Source organism: Rattus rattus, chromosome 4 (assembly GCF_011064425.1).
Source record: "Rattus rattus isolate New Zealand chromosome 4, Rrattus_CSIRO_v1, whole genome shotgun sequence".
Classification (NCBI taxonomy): domain Eukaryota; kingdom Metazoa; phylum Chordata; class Mammalia; order Rodentia; family Muridae; genus Rattus; species Rattus rattus.
The window spans coordinates 117027369-117045727 of NC_046157.1; the positions used below are offsets into that span (position 1 = coordinate 117027369).

The following is an 18359-nucleotide window of genomic DNA, read 5'->3' on the forward strand; positions in this document are numbered from 1 at the left end:
TTATGTTTAATTTACTATGCCTCACTCTGGCTGTTTGGGAAGAAACAAGCGTTTGAAGCACTGAAGATCTAGGAATGTTTAAAGCAATAGGAATTAGTTTAGAGAAACTAAGGCTGCATTCGGTGTGTGTGTGTGTGTGTGTGTGTGTGTGTGTGTGTGTCCACAAATTTCATCATCAGGATTTATAATCAGAAGGGGTAGGAAGCTGGCAGTGCACGGAAGCCTCCTTAGGAAATTAGAGGGACTGCTGTGCTCTCACTGAGAAACAAGGACACAACAGCCAAACGGACACAGTCTGAATGATGAGGAACACACAAATGCACCTTTACGGCACACTGGCATATTTAGATATGTAAACAAACAAGTGTTCTTCAAAGAGACAAGGGCAGAGGGAAACATGCAATTGTTTCTGCTGGGTGGTCTATATGGATAGTGCAAGTTCTTTATATATTTAAAGAAAATCAGATATTAAAGACAAAGAAAGACATCCAGAAAACAATATATCTGGAACTTAAGTTCAGCTGTGGGATAGTTATTTAGAACAAATCAGTTCGTGAGCCACCAGAAAACAGGCTTTTTATGTCCTCAAGGGAGATGAGTAACATCAATTTTTGTTTTGTATTGACATGGCTGTAAGTGACTTTAGATATCATTTGATTTTAAATATCAAGTGATTTTTTTTAAGATATAATTTGAATGTATAAGTTATAAACCTGGACCCCGCCTCGGTTTCCTCTTGCCCTGAATGTCCACAAGCAATTAAAAGGCTAATTACAAATTCTATTGTTTTCGAAAGTCCTCTTGGCTCTGGGTAGTGGTTGATTTGCATTTCGCAGGGCCTGGCCAGTTTCTCTGGGTTGTCATGCTCCACGCTCATTTTAGCATAAGAGGGGCCTGTTCAGACGCTCAAGCAGGAGGGCAGAACAGAGCCCAGTGTTCTGTGCTTCCTTCTCCTCTCCACTTGTATGGATTACCCAAAAGCAACGCCGATAATCCGAGACTGCTCCTGCCTGGTTCGTCCCTTTATAGTCAGGGGAAGGTCAGCTATTTTTTGATCCCCAGGGGAGAGAGCAATCAGTATCTTAAAATAGCCAACCATTCTCAGCTGCTGGGTTGGAGCCCCTCCAGAGGGAGCAAAGGGACAGGGTGGAAATGAGAAGCCACCACAGCTCCAGTGAGGACCTGCTCCCCAGACTTTGCCGACTCGAGAGTGGCTCTCTTTCTTCGCTGTTATTATTGAGCAGTTGACTCTTTACAGTTTGTTTCTTCACTTGGAAGGCAACCGGACGGTTGGAAAAATGAGACTAAATGTTGCTATTTTCTTTGGGGCTCTCTTCGGAGCTTTGGGGGTTTTGTTGTTTTTGGTAGCGTTTGGATCGGACTATTGGCTTCTCGCGACCGAAGTGGGCAGGTGTTCAGGTGAACAGAATGTGCGTTTCTTCTTCAAAATACGATCGATCGATGTATTTGGTCGCAATGAGGGCAGCCTCATGCACCCTCTTGACGAATGGCAGGGGGGTGTCTATTCCCTCCAGTGGTCATCATTGGGGATCACAGGAATTAAGAGGTAGCAGGCTTGATAATACTCTTGGGGATGACAGCGGGTCGTTTGTCTTCTGTGCAGATAGAGAACATCACTTTTCACCACGAAGGCTTCTTCTGGAGGTGCTGGTTCAAAGGCGTTGTGGAGGAGAACAACTCCAACATCTGGAAGTTCTGGTACAGTAAGTGCGGCTGGCCTTGTTCCTCTCCCTTTGTCTGAGACAAGAACGAAAAGGTTCAAGTGGATCGGATTCCTAATTGTGTCTCTTCTATGGCATCGAAAGGGTCAGGAACAGAATCCTTCTTTACAGGAGAAATGTCTGGGGATAATTTCTAATCTCACATAAAAGTAGGCATCTGGATATTTATAATAAAACTTCAGTACCTGCTGTTTTCCTGCCCATATTTAAAATATACTGCCTCTAATTTAAAAAGCAGATTTTTAATTTTTTGTCTTCGGTAGTCTCTTTGCAAGTGTCTGTTACTGCTATGTTTCAAATAAGTGTTTTGGAAATTCTCTTGGCTATAAACTGAATTTTCAAATACAAAAAGCCCATAAATAGAGGTATGATTTTATATTCATAGCTTAAAAGTTTTTTTTAAATCTTTTTTTTTTTATTTTTTGTAATGAAGCTTAATTACCAGTGATAACAGGTGAAAGCTGCCTTAGTTGGGCTTCACCCAAATTTGCAGGCAATGTCAAGAAACTTCTTCCATTTGATGTTTGTGTTCATATAGGGAAATTCAAAGTTTCCCCTTTGAAGTTCAGGATCGTGAAGATTATGATGAAGTCCTTGAGCTGTATTTCTTCCCCTTTGTTTATCTTTGAAAAACAGTTCACTGAAAAGAGCTCGTGGTCATTTTATTATCCTCAACAGTAAATGAACTAGCTATTAGCCTAATGACTAGTTGAGATGATAGTCTTATTTTCAAATTTTCCTGTTCCTGTTGCTCTTTTACTTACTTTGTAACTTGTCACCAGATTGTGTACATCTCCAGCGACCTTTTGTGCTTCTTACAGATGCTGTCATTAACCACGGCCAGAATACAGACTTAGAGTTTGAAACCTAAGTGCACATGGAACAGATTTTAAGTTTCCCATAAAAGTTATTCCTGTGCTTTCCTCAAATGCTGGGGTTTTGTTTGAATTCTTAATTTTTAGTGCTCTATCATTTCAATCTTCTCCCGTGACGTTGGGATGGACGTAGTGGTAATGTTCTGTTATTAATCTGAGCTAGTCAAGGTCAAGCCCAACTCCATTAGATTTCTAAAACGAACACTTAGAATATCTCCTGTGTGGGGCATCCTGTTGGTAGGAAGATGATGGAAAGATGGGTGTAGCATTGTGTTCCTGCTCTCCAGCCCTGTGGGGATGTGTGTTTCTCCTACCGAACTCCAGTTGTTTGAGAAAAATCCTCATTCCAAGTTCCCTGTGCTTTCAGCAGAGACTTCCTCTTCAGGCAGGGCTCTGAGCCCGTTCATATGCCAGTAGTTTTGTTTTTCTGTGTGTCCCTGGTCCCCAGGTCCCCTTCCATTAAGCATGAGTCACCTCTGAGCCTTCAGTAATGGACACCGATACTTTGCTTTTCTTCCTAGCCAACCAGCCGCCATCCAAGAACTGCACACATGCTTACCTGTCCCCGTACCCCTTCATGAGGGGTGAGCACAACTCCACCTCCTATGACTCCGCAATTAGTAAGTATCCCTGACCTCCAGTGCCTGCTGGGACAGGCTTGCTCAAAAGTTTTTATAATTAAAGATAATTTAAAACCTGTAATTATAATGCTTCATCTGACATTAACTTGCTAAGTGTAAGGCATTAATATTTTAACACATCATTTATAAGCTTAATTAGAATACATCTTGATCAGAAATCGGAGCTATTGTGGTTCACCCGCTACTCGTGCAAATAATTTAAAGTGTAGTTTTGAATTGGAAGATGGTGGTGTTCATCAGGAAGCACTGTTTCCTCCGTGTAGCTAGTTAAACGTATACTATCTATAGCAAGCAGTAGTATGCATCCTGCTTAATTTTTTTCCCTGTAGTTGTTACAAATGAAAGGCAATTATACTACTCTGTCCGTAAAAACTGGCTTGGATCTGTTCGCTGTGTCGCACCATCAACTGAATTGACTAGAAATCATAATTAGGCCATTGTTTTCCATAACTAAAAGAAGGGTTGGTACAAACTATCAGTACCTTACAGAGAGTCAAATGTATTATTCTGAAAAAATATTTCCCAATTTGTATAATGCTTTGCTTAAAATTGTATTAGCCAAAGTTCTAGAGAGCAGAACCACCTGAATGTATATATTTTTCTGTGTGCTTGGTGGATTGGTTCCAGAAATTCCTGGAGATACCCTGATCCTCAAGACACTGAATTCCTTTGTACGGACTGGTATAGATCTGCATATAAGCTGCTCACGTCCTCTCTACCCTTTAGGCCATGTCTAGATTACTTGCATAATTCCTATGCTGTATCGTTTATGGAGAAGAAGAACAGGAAATGTGGGCAAGGTTGATAGATTTTCTGAGTATTTACAGCTCACAATGGGGTGAAACCATAGGGGTGGAAGCTGGGACTGAAAGAGGAGCAATAAATAGAAATTATCTATCATCCCCATATCTATGACTATCATCCGTCTGTCTGTCTGCCATCTGCCTTTCTGTCATCTGCTTCTCTATTGATTTTAAGGATTTGTCTCAGATAATTGTGGACCTGGGAAGTCTGCTGAGGAAACTAGCAGGGCAGACACGCCTATCAAACATTTAGGTTGTGGGGCAAAAGTCTTTCTTTCCTCAGGAGACCCGTCTTTGTTCTTAAGGCCTTCCCATTATTGAATGAGCCTGCCCATTTACGGGGAGTGATTTGCTCAACTCAACCAAAGCTTGCTAATAACAGGTGGCAATGAGATCTCAAAAAAGCAAAAACAAAAAAAAGAACAAACAAACAAACAAACAAACAAAGAATCTCACAGGAATATCCAACCTTGCACGTGGCCCAGGCACCAAAGTCATTAACCATCTCAAAACTTAAGAGCTCTTCACTTGACTCATGACTGAACTATTTTTCTTCTCTCTGTCAAAAATATGTACATTATGGTCTTGTGCTTATGAATGGCAATGACATCTGTCTTTGTGACAGTCCCTTGACAGTCTGTGGAATAAGTACCTAGTCTGATGGGAAGGAAGCTGAAGATACGATGACCTGGAGCTGTGCTTGTCCACACAGCCCAAAAGGCGGTGTGGCCTTGGACAGTGGCCGCAGTGCGTGTTCCTTCCCACTGAAAACTGGCAAAGGCATCTCCTCTGCGCTCCATGTCCCTGTGTCCTGCAGGGACTAGACAGTCTCACCGAGAGCGGGGACTAGACAGTCTCACCGAGAGCGGGGACTAGACAGTCTCACCGAGAGCGGGGACTAGACAGTCTCACCGAGAGCGGGGACTAGACAGTCTCACCGAGAGCGGGGACTAGACAGTCTCACTGAGAGCGGGGGACTAGACAGTCTCACCGAGAGCGGGGACTAGACAGTCTCACTGAGAGCGGGGGACTAGACAGTCTCACCGAGAGCGGGGACTAGACAGTCTCACCGAGAGCGGGGACTAGACAGTCTCACCGAGAGCGGGGGACTAGACGTCTCACTGAGAGCAGAAGGCATGGGTGAAGCAGGCAAGAGTGTAGAACGTTATTTTTGTCACAGGAAAGTTACAAAGCCAACCCCTTACTGTGATTCTTAGTTTTATATAGTGAATTAAGAGGTAATATGGGAGGGGGTTGGACTTCCAGAACTTAGGGTCCTTACCTTACTACTGAGATCACTGACTGTTATCATTTATATGGGCGACCCTTCCTCCAGAGAGGTATCCTAGATGCCATATTTTCAAAAACTTGCATCCCTTAAGGGGATAGTGGAGAATTCTGAAAATGAAGTGTTGTCCTCTGTGCATAATGATTATGTCGGAGACGGAGAGCAAATGCATGCCATGGAAATCCTGCTGCAATTATGCTTACAATTGTTATGCAGCACCGAGGGTAATGATGGTGCCAGTAATTTAGATCCAGTGACAAAATCGTATCCAATTAAAAATAAAGCACCAACAGTTTTATTGAGCACAGTGAAAAGGACAAAGTTGAACAAAGGTATATTCTAGAACAGATCTAAGGCATGCGTTTCATGTTGTCTCCTAATGATGAAGAGGGTTGTCCTCTGTTTCCTGAACAGCAGCCCACCCGACTTCTGTGCTTGCGTTTCCTAGTTGATGAGACTCTTAGTCCCCAGGCCCCAAAGATATTTTGGAAGCAGCTCTATGTAGCTTCCGAATTACCAGGTTTCACAGCCATTCTCACTAGATTGGAAGTATTGTTTGTAAAATGTGAAATATCATAGCCTAGAAAAGTGTTAGTACGAGATCTACTCGCCTGAGTTGTAGAACAACCGTGGGTCAGTACAGACTCCTGTGTGAGAAAACAGCAGCACACGTTCACACAGCTGGTTATGGGCAGAACTCACACCAAGTGTCTGGCTTCTGTTTAGCTGTAATTCATAAACGACACCAAAAGCACATGCTGAGTGCAGCGTAAGGAGCTGTGAGGCTGAGTTTGGTCACACATGACTGTGTTCAGGAGGCAGATGGGGGAACTCAAGGCTAGTCTAGACTGTGTAGGCATTCCCCTTGTCAGAGACAAGAAAGTCAAGAGAGCGGCACTAAGATCATGTGTTTTCTACATCTTCATCCCAGTGGAACCCGTGCATACATCTGGTTCTGAGTCAGTGTTTCCTTTAAATATGTTTAACTCTCAAACACTGTCTTAAAAGCATCACTCTCAAATGATTGTCCATGCCTGGCAAAAGGTGGCCTGAATTCCAGTTTCTGAAGCAAACCCATTGGAGGTCCGCAGGGTTGAGACTTTTCTCCATGTTTCATGCTTACAGTCATCGTAGTTCACTCGTGTGCATTGGGGATGACGATAGGACTTAGGTTAATTCTCAACATGACTCTACTCTGATTGAATTAACATTCCCCTTTGTCCCCACGGTCTCTGGAATCCCTTCTCACCCCTGGGTGTTCTTATGCTTACTGTTAACCCTTCCTTCAGCTTCTAGCTCCTCAGTAGCACACACAGACTAGCCTACTTTGATTTTTATTATTATTCATATTGGTGGCTCTAGAAATTGGTGTGGTGCTTCACAACGAGGACATACAGTTTTATGGAGCATGGCCTTGTATCAAATTTCTCGTTAAATGCCAGGGATGGCTCAGCAGTAGAACATTTTCTTAGCATGTGCAACACCAATGGATCAAATACTTTAGTGATGAATCTCTTTAATTTATTTTAAGTGAAAAAAAAAATTAAACCGAGTTACAGGTTTGGTTTCCTTCTTTCTTGGTTGGTGAGTGATGGGGTTGGGACTCATATGTTAAGCTCATGCACTACCACAGGATACACACTGGCTTTCCTCCCTCCATCTCTCTCTCCTTCCCTCCCTCCTTCCCCTTCCCCTGTCCATCCTCTCTCTGTCCCTCCCTCTCCCTCCCCTTCTCGACCTTCCCACCTTGGTGAGTTAAATGGAATATGCACATGGGTGGCCACTCAACTTTGGGTTCTGCAGTCTTCTTCTCTCTGCCCTGGGCATAACTGTCCATCACTTCCTAGCCTTCTCTCTCTGTTTGTACATGGACTAAGCCATTTTCCCCCTTTTAACAACAGCCTTAACTCTATCCTTGAAAACCACAAAATTTCCTGTTTACCTGTGTACTTACTTCTTTTGCAGATTTCTATGTAACTCTACCCTAAGCTCTGTGGAATGAGGGTCTTGTCTGCTTGGCTCAGGACGTAGAGTATTCACATACCATTATTATCCCTTTGAGAGTATGAATGATGGGGCCTAACAATATTTGGATCCTTGTGGGCTTTGCCTCTTTACTAAACAGACCCAGTTGTCCCTTGCATTTTCTTCTTCTTCTTCTATATGCTCTTCAGTCTCCAGCACAGTTTCCAGCCATCCTCTGCCTCATCTCCTCATCTTCAGTGTTTATATATTCGATGTTCTTTGTCTCCTCTGCCCTCTTGTAAAGTGTAAACCTAAGTGGTTGCTGGGAAATCAGCAGCAGAAAGACACGAGAGATACACACTAAAGCTAGGCTGTAGAACCTATAGAACCTAAATGCCAGAACGCACCTTATCAAAGCAAGGGCTACGGTCCTCATGCAACAAGAAGTTTGAGGTTGCTTCAATGATGGTGCTGTGTGGGATTCGTGATGACGCTGAGTGGGAGCCGTGATGATGCTGTGTGGAAGCCACGGGAGCTGTGATGATGCTGTGTGGGAGCCCCGATGACGTTGTGTGGGAGCCATGATGACACTGTGTGGGAGCCGTGATGACGCTGTGTGGGAGCCGTGATGACGCTGTGTGGTAACCCTGATGACGCTGTGTGGAAGATGTGATGACGCTGTGTGGGAGCCTGGCTTCCCTTTTCCTTCACAAGTGGGTATTCACTTGTCAATTTATGTTTTATTAACATCAGTTAACGGTGGGTTTCTGTCAATCCTTACTCATGAAACTTTTGCATGTTCCAAAGTTGGGGACATAGAACTTTGGGTTTTTCCAGCCACTCTAACAGATGAGTAGAAGAGAGGAAGGCAGGAAATGAGGGCTTGAGAGAGACAAGTGAAGGAACCACTCCAGAGCCTTGGCATCCTGCTGAAACGTCATTAAGGTAGAGTAACCATGTAAGAGATCCCTGCAAAGGAGAAACAAACATGACTGAGTTGTAGACCTCAGTCACCCAATGAAGGATAACTGGAGGAGTCTAGGGTGACAGGAGCAGAAGGTGGGATCCAGTTTAAACAACACACTCAGAAACGCATTGTGTGCTTACCTCCTGCCATATACCGTTCGATCATTATTTTTTCTTTCTAGCCCTTTTTACATGACTAATATGCTACATAGTTTTATGCATTGCAGATACTAAGATATAAAATTATTCTGTTTTATGAGAGTTTACATTCCTCCAGATTTTCCTGATTTCTCAAAATTTTTAATATTTTCCATTGTCTGTGGATAAAATCCTTATATATATGTTTTTATAACTTAATTAATTGTTAATTATTCAATATATTATAATATATTACATGTATAATATTATATTATATAATATAAATCATATGTAATAAAATATTTTAAATATAATAATACATATATTTTGTTATAAATATAATTTATAACATACTATAGATGTTATAATTCATATAATATAATTATTATATAATATTATGTGTAATAATATATTGCATATTATATATTATACATTATATAAACATTATATATTGTGCATTATATATTACACATTATATAAAGTATATAAAATATATATTTATTATATGTATGATTGTAATGTGTTATACTATTATAATGTAATGTAGTTATAGTTATAATATTAATTAATCTGATATTTATATGCTGTTTTTCATAATTTGATTAATTCTTTAGGTTGCAGTTCCAGGTATGTGGGTGGGTTGAATCAAAATACAGAAAAAACTTTCTTTGTCGTGGCTGGGATGTTTGAGACCAGGTGCCTACTCACTAGATCCAAGCACAAAACAACTCTCAAGTAAGAGAATGTAATAAGGGCAGAAGTGTGTGGATGAAGCGAAGAGAGTGTGGTTAGAAGTGGACGATGTGGCAACGGTTTGGGATCAGATGCATTTACTAAGCTTGAGCTTAATCCTGGAACCGGTTTGAACATAAATAGCTTGAAGCACAAAATCTGCTTCTAAGAGGCGTCAGCAGGCACAGCAGTCAGCAGTGGGAAAGGGCAGGGGTGAGTTTTGATATCCTGCACAATCTTTTGGGAAATCATCACAGGAACAAAGGCAGTAATGCGTGCGGTGTGTGTAGCCCAAGAAGCAAGAAGGACAAGTAACTCAAAATCGGGGACAGCTGTAGTTGGGGACACAATTACCAGCAGAATAGGGCCTTGTCTGAAGAGCCATCAGAGGGGAGAGCAAAAAGATAAGGTCTCTAAGGACAGAAGCAGAGTGGGAGGGATCAGGAAGCACAGGAAGGAACGGGGTTACAAGTTAAGGATACGGATGCAGTTGCTCAAATGACCCTAACAGCCTCTCCTCACCAAGGGCTCTGCTGTAGATGGCCACCAAGATTGCTTTCTGATTCCTTCCTCTCCCCCTAAACCTGCCTACCCTGCTGGTTCCACCCTGGATTTTCAGACCTCTGCTCTACAGCCAATTCTAACTCACTGCTTACTCTTAAATGAACTTGAGGCTCCTTTTTCTGGGAATGCCCTTTCAAATGCCCTGGGGAACTCATTTCCAGTTCCTGCACATTTTATGGCCTCCTAGTTGGCCTGAGAGCCAAGTCCTGCTCTAGGCTCACCTTTCTTGTTTCCTTCTCCCAAGGGACAGATTAAGAAGCCTTGCCCCTCATAAAGGGGTGGGGCCACAGAATGCTGGGAATTAGAAACCTCTCTGGGATGGCAGGGAGTGTGCAGTGAGAGCTGCTCAGTTAGCCAACACTGAGGCGTGGAATAGTCACTGTAAGGGCACAGCATGACCGAGGGGTCTTACGAAAACAACCAGGCACGCAAACTCATCCTACTGTGCTGCATGAAGCAAGACGACGTTTTTGAAATGCACGTCCTGGCATTTGACTCTTGGATCTAGCACAGGAATGAATCCAATCTGAGGTGTTAGAACAAATGCTTCAAGTATGTAGGAGACACAGTGGCACATCCTTGGTGTCTAATAATCTCACCAGATAGCTCTCCATTCTCCCCTGATAGATCAACTTTCTGGTGCATCTCTGACTTATTTATTAATTTTTCTGTATTCATGGATGTTGATTCTGGACATGGTTCTAAATTTAAACAAATACTTTAAACACTCTGAGTTTACCTAATTAGACAAAAAATACACCTCAAAATTGAATAGAAAAATATATTTAGCCATTTTCCCCCATAATGCCAAGTACCTAGAACTTGGAACTATCTTAACATCAACTTGATTTCCTGCTATTCTTTCAAACATTTGGTCGCGCACAGCCATGACTTCAGACTCATCATGCATTACACGGTGTCTGCAGTCCCTGGTTAACAGCTGATGTTCCATGTTAGAATCCCCAACAGAGGATCCATGTGGCTTTGGTGTGAGTATCGTCCCCACCACCCCACACTGAGCCCCTGAGTAAAGAGTTGGCTCTGGTATCCAGGACCCAGTATCAAAGTTGCAGTTAAGAAACTACTCTTTGAGAGGAAGCTATTTTGTATCATCTGAAATTTATTCATGAATTCCTCGGGTTGGGGAGTGATTGCTTTCTGAAAAGAAGCCCCGGCAGTTGTTCTCAGCAGTGTGGCTTGACTTTCTTTTGAGAGGACTAGTTCTTTTCTCCATGTGTGTCTGCAAAAACACTTGGTGCTCACAAGTGGAATTCCCTTCTCCAGAGGAGCAGCGGAGCAAGGCTTCTCAACCTTGGTATCTTAGCTTGATGGGCTGGCCAATCTCTTGCTGTGGAGTAAATATCTGGTGCATTGCTAGATGGTCTACAAGATGCCTAGCTTCCACCGAGGGTCCCAGTAGTGACCCTTCCCTGTGACTATTAAAAATGGTCTCTAGATGTCAACAGGTATACTGGGCAGCAGAAGTGGCATTGGCACACACACACACACACACACACACACACACACACACACACACACACAAATGTCCTCTAACAAGACCACAGAGGACTTTTAGACATCCATTCCCAACATTTTCATCCCAAAACATACACTTTTATAATTATATTTGTTCCTCAATATTGTGGGACTGGGACTATTGATTCCAGGACTTACCCAATGGACACCAATATCATGGTGACTCAAGTCCTTTATAAAAATTGTGTCTATTTTTATTTTGCAAGGAAACTATGCCCATCATTGCACATCCTTTAGATGACTTCTTAGTGGCTTTTTTTTTAAAAAAATATTTACTTATTTTATGTACGTGAGTACACTGTCACTGTTTTCAAACACATCAGAAGAGGGCATCTGATCCAATTACAGATGGTTGTGAGCCACCATGTGGTTGCTGGGAATTGAACTCAGGACCTCTGGAAGAGCAGTCAGTGCTCTTAACCTCTGAGCCATCCCTCCAGCCCTCCTTAGTGACTTATAATTCCAGTGTGATGTGACAGGTTAATCAGTAGTAACTATGTTGTGTCATTTGGAGAGTACGACTAGAAGTGTTTTGTGTCTGCACTGGGCATTTGTAACTTTGTTCTTAATCATATTTCCTTAAAGTTGTGGCGTGTTCTCAGAATACTTTGACCCAAAGTTGAATCCCACATGCTCTCCCTGCCTGTGTGCTGCCTGGTTGCAGTCCTCAGCCCGCAGCCACGTGGTAACAGTTATCTTCTTTTATCAGAGTATGCAACCCTAAAGGGAGCAGGGAGTCCACCTAGATTTCTTGTCTGTAAACATTATTGCTTTGCCTTTCCACTGAAGGCACATCAAAGCGTCAACTGGAATAATTTTTTAAAAGATTACTAAGTGCCTACAGTATACCTGACCTTACATTATTCTGAATGTTTTAGGATAAGCCTCAAATTCTTGCCCTCATAGAACTATCATGGTATAGTTAAGGCAAAACACAACAACAACAGCATACACACATGCATGTGTGCACAAACATACACACACACACACACACACACACACACACACAGAGGTATTCAGCACAGCACGTTGAGGGAAGTAAAAGATTGTAGAGGGAGTTAGGATCGTTTAAGTTCTATCAATAGTAAAAGGAAGGTTGAGTGGGATTCCTATGGGCAGCTGAAATGTCTCCATGGTACCAAGTAACTCCTCTGGGGACCAGATACAGGCTGCACAGAGAAGGTGTCACATAGGGACTGGCACTTGGTCAGCTTCTGTGAGGAGTTACAAACCAAGCTTCTCGCCTTCAGAGCAGCCTCTGGCCCTGGGCACTTGAGCTAAGAGCCCTCACAACAGCTTCTTTTGCAAACTGGTTTGTAAAAGGGACATAAAAATAGAAGCCACTTCATACGGCTGTGAGTAAAACGGATAGAGATAACAGCATAAGTACTTAGTGGAACAGTTGCCATTTTGGTATCCAATGAACACCAGCTACTCCTATGATGCTTCCTCCATTCAGAACTCCCAGAATAGGACACCATCAGCCCATAAGCATTCATCATGGCTCCTCCCTCCTGGACTGTTTGCTGGCCTGCATGCGTGTGAGGGTGCATGTGTGAGGGTGCATGTGTGTATAGCAGTAAATAATAAATATAGTATGCCACACTACCTCCTGCTATACTCTCTGTCCCTGGTGGTCTCTCCTCCTCCATGGCTAGCCCCATTAGCAGCCATCTATCTCGTGGCTCTCTGCTATGGACTCTGCTTACATTCCCAGCATCTGCTCCCTGTGGTTATTGTCACAATTCCCAGTATATCAGTAAAATCAACACTGTAGAAGCTTGTAATTTATCAGTCAGATTTATACCAGTAAATTCTCACTCCACAAAATGTCTGCACAGTAAACTCAGAGCCAATTAAAATTGATATTAACTGCCCACCTAGATAAGACAAATTGTCCTGTAATAATCCATCACTTATATCATATTCATAGCCACCTGACCAAAACCACATAGGGTTGGGTCATCCTTCATCTCCTCCACCTTCTCTTCTTCCTTCTTCTCTCCTTCTCTCTTGCCTTTCAAAAACTTTGTCCCTACCTTTCTTTTTCACTGCCTAATCATAGGCCTTGCCATATCTTGTGCCTGCCCTCACCTGCATATAGACGTCAGTCTATATGCTTGAATGTCCATTTCCACATCAGACTTTGGGACAGTTTTCACACAGATTAAAATTTTATTGTTGTCATTATAATTACTACTCTGTTAAGAACATCATCATTTAATAGCATGTCATGTGACTTGACCGAAATTTGGCATTCTTTATCTTGATATTGGTTAAAATTCATTCAACAAAGTTTGATGACTACATGTTATTGAATGCCAGATATTTTTTGTGAAGGTTCTGGTGGTCATGGTTAGCTGGAGCATGGGTGGCCTGTTCTTATTTAAAAGATTCCTTTTGTGTTTTTGAACAGTTGTGATGGTGGCTGGTTTCCCATTGTGGCCTTGTGGCCTTGTATCTCTGTCATTGCTGGATGCTGTCCTCAGTCGAGGTATTTATTGTGTCTGAAGCTTGAAGATGTGCCCAGTGCCCCGACCCCCTCACTGGTGATAAATATTCACTGTTATCTTTTTTCTGTCTATGGGAAAAGTCATCCTTCATCACTGTTTTGAGAATATTTTTTTTGTCTTCTGCAAGAGTCAGAAATATGATGCAGTTGTCACTGTTAGAGTTTTACTGAGTTTCTTTGGCTTTTTATTGTTCGGGCTTTACTCTGGTCTGCACGTGTATAGCTTTTGGTGACTTTGAAAACTTTCCGCAAGTGTTTTCTTGAATGTTTTGTTTTTCAGCCTTATCCTCCTATTTCTTCTACCTATGAGACACAGAAGATACACACCATCCATATTGTGTTATGTTGCAGTAAAATTAAAAAAAAATGTTTCTTTTAGCCCACCCCATATTAGGCACCACCTGTTGCTGAAAAATTAAATAAATGGCTTCTTTTAATCTGCACTAAAACCGGCACCATAGGGCCACAAGACATCTGTGGGATATTTTCATCTCAGGCAACAAAGTGTCTTACCTGTTAAGCTCCATCCCATATCACACTGCTGATGGCTACTCTCTGAGCCTGGCAACAATCTCTCTACCCATCTAGTTCCTGAGGCAGGTTGCCACCATGCCAGACATACACATCCCAATTCTGTGGAGGCTCAGTGTGTCCAGCCACCACACACTCTTTTGAACTCAATTAAACCGCCACATGAAAGAACACACAACACAAAAACCTCTGAATCAGTTGATAAGATATAATTGCCCACCTAGACAAGATATATGTTGCTCATCTAGACACACAAAATCTGGTATACACCCATCCCATAAGAGTATTCATAACAACCTGTAAATGTGCAGAGAGAAATCTTAACAGCCACCTCCATGTTCTTTCGGCTGCTAGCTCTCTCCTCCAGTCTCCTCCTCCTCTAAAACTTTTCTCCCACCTATCCTTCCTTCTTGTCCAATGAGAGACCTCATTCTGTCCTGTACCTGCCTTTACCTGCATAATGACATCATCCTTCATTGTTATAATTTCACAGCACCTATCGTCTATGTTCACTTTTGTCTGTCTATATCTTGTTCAGATAAAGGAATTTCGGTTGCTTCCTTCAAACCCCACTGACTCTTTCCTTGCCATTCTTCATCTGGGAATATAACACATTTATTACTTGTTTCCACTGCCCTTATTTCAGATAACTCGAGTTTTATTTTAAAATGCTTATAGTTCCTCCAAGTTTTTGTTGGGTTCTAGGATTTTTAAATTTGTTCCTAAAGCATTTTCATAGGAACTGCTTCAAAGGACTCATCAGATGGGAAGTCTCTGAGCCTTGGCCTTGGCATCTGAGAACTCTGGTCTTCATTGATGTCACAATTTCCCTGATCTTGGCATTATCCATAATTGAATTAGTGAATACTATATGATCATGAACCTTGTTTAAAACTATGATTTAAGTCAACTTCTCTTGACACTACTCTGGAGAGGGAAAGGGTGGCTTCATTTATACTCACTGGAGGTGGTTTCTAAGCTTCTCCCTCTATAATCTGTGGCACCTGTGTGTGAACGCTCCTTGTTCCGATGACAGATAGTGAGAGACTTGTAGGCATACATTTTTTCCAACCTACTTTAATAAGAGTTCAACCTCTCATTGTGCTCACCAACCCAGCAGAGGAAGTGGGGAAAATAGTTATTAGGCTATGAGGGAGGTGGACCAGTTCATCAATAGTTCTTTGGGGACAAGCCTAATCTTCCTTGTTAACAGCAAACACCAAAAATGACTCAGCAGCTGCAGACCTGTCCTCTAGGCAAACAGACACCACACACAAGCCAGCAGCGTCCGTCCAGTCCTCTTGGCAGACAGACAGCATGCATGAACCAGCAGCTGTAGTTCAATCCTGAAGAAACTGCAAGGGTCTCAGCCTGAGACCACAGAACCTGAAAGATGCCCCAGGAACCTCAGGATCAGTTCTTTGGCAAGTTTTTCTCAATGGCAGTGTAACCACAAGTGGATCTTCTGAGCAGGGGACTTTTGTTTTATTTTTAAGCTATCTGTGTATCTTCTTCATTCCAATTCTGGGACATACGGGGCAACAAGAGTGCTCATGGCTTCCACCATTGTGCTGTTCCTTAAATCTCAAGGTCCCTAGCTTGCCTGCCTCCTGCTATTTACTTTTATGGGTTATTTTTACCATTCATTTTATGTGATATCCAGGGCGTTTTGTTGTGCTGGGAAGAGAGAATAGAATCAAGTGTGTTTACCTCATCTTCCTGGAAGCACCAATCTCCTTACCTGGTTGTGTCATGTAGGGACAGCTGGTAGGGTTTACTGATGGATTAGATGTAAGAGGTGACATAAGGAATACTGAGTTGATAACCCTTTTTCGTCCTTAGCAACTAGAAAGATGGAGCTATAAATACTGGAGATGAGGAAGGCTGGGCAGGCTTTGCAAGCATTTGAGCATGCTAAGGGAGTATTACATCAGCCCTGGGATTAGAACCTCAGGTTGAAGGCAGGAAATGCACAGTTATCCATCATTGTATGGGGGTAGTGTTAAAGCTTCAATACAAGAGGGAACTCTTTGCAGAATGCAGGCAGATGGACAGGTCAGTGCAAGAACAGCTCTGGGATGTTCTGCTGACACATTCACAGAGAAGAGCAGGGGCCAGCCCAGAGAACTTTCAGTAGGAGCCTTGGAGCTTAGCACCAAGGCAACAGAAAATACTATTTAGTCAAATGTTTTGCCTATTGTACTTCTTTAGCGCACTAGACCAACTGGACTCTCAGACCACAGGCCCAATTCTGGGGGTTCTAATGAGTCAGGAAGAGCTACCTAGTTCCCAAATGGCCAGTTGAGAAGATTAAGAAGACAGAAAAAATTTTTCCTCTCAGCATAGGATAAAAGCAGGAGAATCATGACTGGAAGTCCATTCCTCTGGGAGACTAAGTAAATTCTAGGGTGATATATTAGTCAGGGTTTTACTGCTGTAAACAGACACTATGACCAAGGAAAATCTTATAAAAAACAATATTTAATTGGGGCTGGCTTACAGATTCAGAGTTTAGTCCATTATCATCAAGGCAGGAACATGGCAGCATCCAGGCCGGCATGGTGCAGGAGATGCTAAGAGGTCTACATCTTTGTCTGAAGGCTGCTAGCAAAATACTGGCTTCCAGTCAGCTAGGACGAGGGCCTTAAAGCCCACACCCTCAGTGGGCTACACCTACTCCAACAGGGTTACACCTAATTGTGCTACTCAATGGACCATGCATATACAAACCATCACAGGTGATGTCATAAAGGTCAGGGGCAAGCAGAGGTGGTTGTCTTGGTCAGGTGACAGTTTGACTGATTATGGTGCCAGGGTGGGTCAGGGAGTGACTTTTCTTAAGTAAGAAAGTTGCTGCTTCCTAGTGAGGAGTTTTGATTTGTCCTAGGATGTTTGTCCATCAGTTATGTTGTTGAGTTTAAGTGACCATAGGACAGAATGACAGAGCAAAGAACAAGTGAGGAAGACAGAGTGGAGACCCTTAGGGTGATCATTGATCAGCAGGGAGGAGACAGCTGAACATCAGGGTGAGGATGACCATTGATCAGCAGGGAGGAGATGATTGACTATCAGGTTTTGGGTGGTCAGTGGAGGCATCTGCTTGTTATCCATGGTCTGGAACACAATATCATAAGGCATTTGAAATTCTGTTGATTATGAAGTTCTTTCAAATCTTGAAAATAACTTATTCTTATTTTGATATCTGTGGCCTTGAAGATAGAGGCTTATCATCTTTAATGCTAGATTGAAGAGTGTTTTTCAACAAAGAGCAACCTATTGTCCAGTGATTCACATCCTTCCTAATGTTGAGACCCTTTAATACAGCTCTTCATGCTGTGGTGACCCCCAACCATAAAATTATTTTGTTGCTATGTCATAATTATAATTTTGCTTCTGTTATGAATTGTAATGTAAATTATAACTGATATGAAGTATAGCCAATATACGACCCACAAAGGGGTCAACACCCACAGGCTGAGATCCATTCACTCCTCCAAGATGTGGTTTCATAAATTGTAATGAACACGAGCACTGTTGGAATTTGCAGGCCAACCTTAGGAATGTGACCTTGTGAAATTTGCAATGATTGGAGACAAAAATGTCAAAGTGATGTCATCTGACTTTCTTAGTGATTATTTCCATTTTTATTTCATTTTATGTGTTTGTAGAAACCTACTACCACTAATGACATATAAAATGTTTAAGACAGGTTTTTATTGTTTTTTTTAAATTTATAAAACTTACTAGTAGCACTATGAAGTGATTTAATTCCCTTTCATACTACAAGTTTAAAGAGCTAAGGAAACATGTATGAAGCTAAGATTACATGTGATGCTCATGACAGTTGATGTGCTGTGCTTTCGTGTGTTACATGAGAATCTTCATTGGTCCAGTTCAGTGTTTGAAGCAGCCACTTGGAAGCCAAAGGAATGAGGTGTAGGTTTTCCACTCAATGGTGCTGCTAAACTATCAGCTGCTTCCCTGCCTATTTCTTGCGTCACAATTAATCTTTTGGTAATATCAACATCAACAAGATCGCCTTCCAAAAAGAATAAGTGCTACCTAA

The 18359-nt window shown here is 42.2% G+C and overlaps 1 protein-coding gene across 1 annotated transcript in view; it reads left to right on the forward strand.

Moving 5' to 3' along the window:
* The first annotated feature begins 1146 nt into the window (after window positions 1–1146).
* The window catches only part of Tmem182 (transmembrane protein 182), a 49055-nt gene continuing 31842 nt past the window's right edge, over window positions 1147–18359 (forward strand). Inside the window, exons 1-3 of the mRNA XM_032899534.1 lie at window positions 1147–1430; window positions 1625–1724; window positions 3139–3237. Of these exons, the coding sequence (XP_032755425.1) occupies window positions 1299–1430; window positions 1625–1724; window positions 3139–3237 (331 nt within the window). The 5' untranslated portion in view covers window positions 1147–1298. The remainder of the gene's footprint in view (window positions 1431–1624; window positions 1725–3138; window positions 3238–18359) is intronic.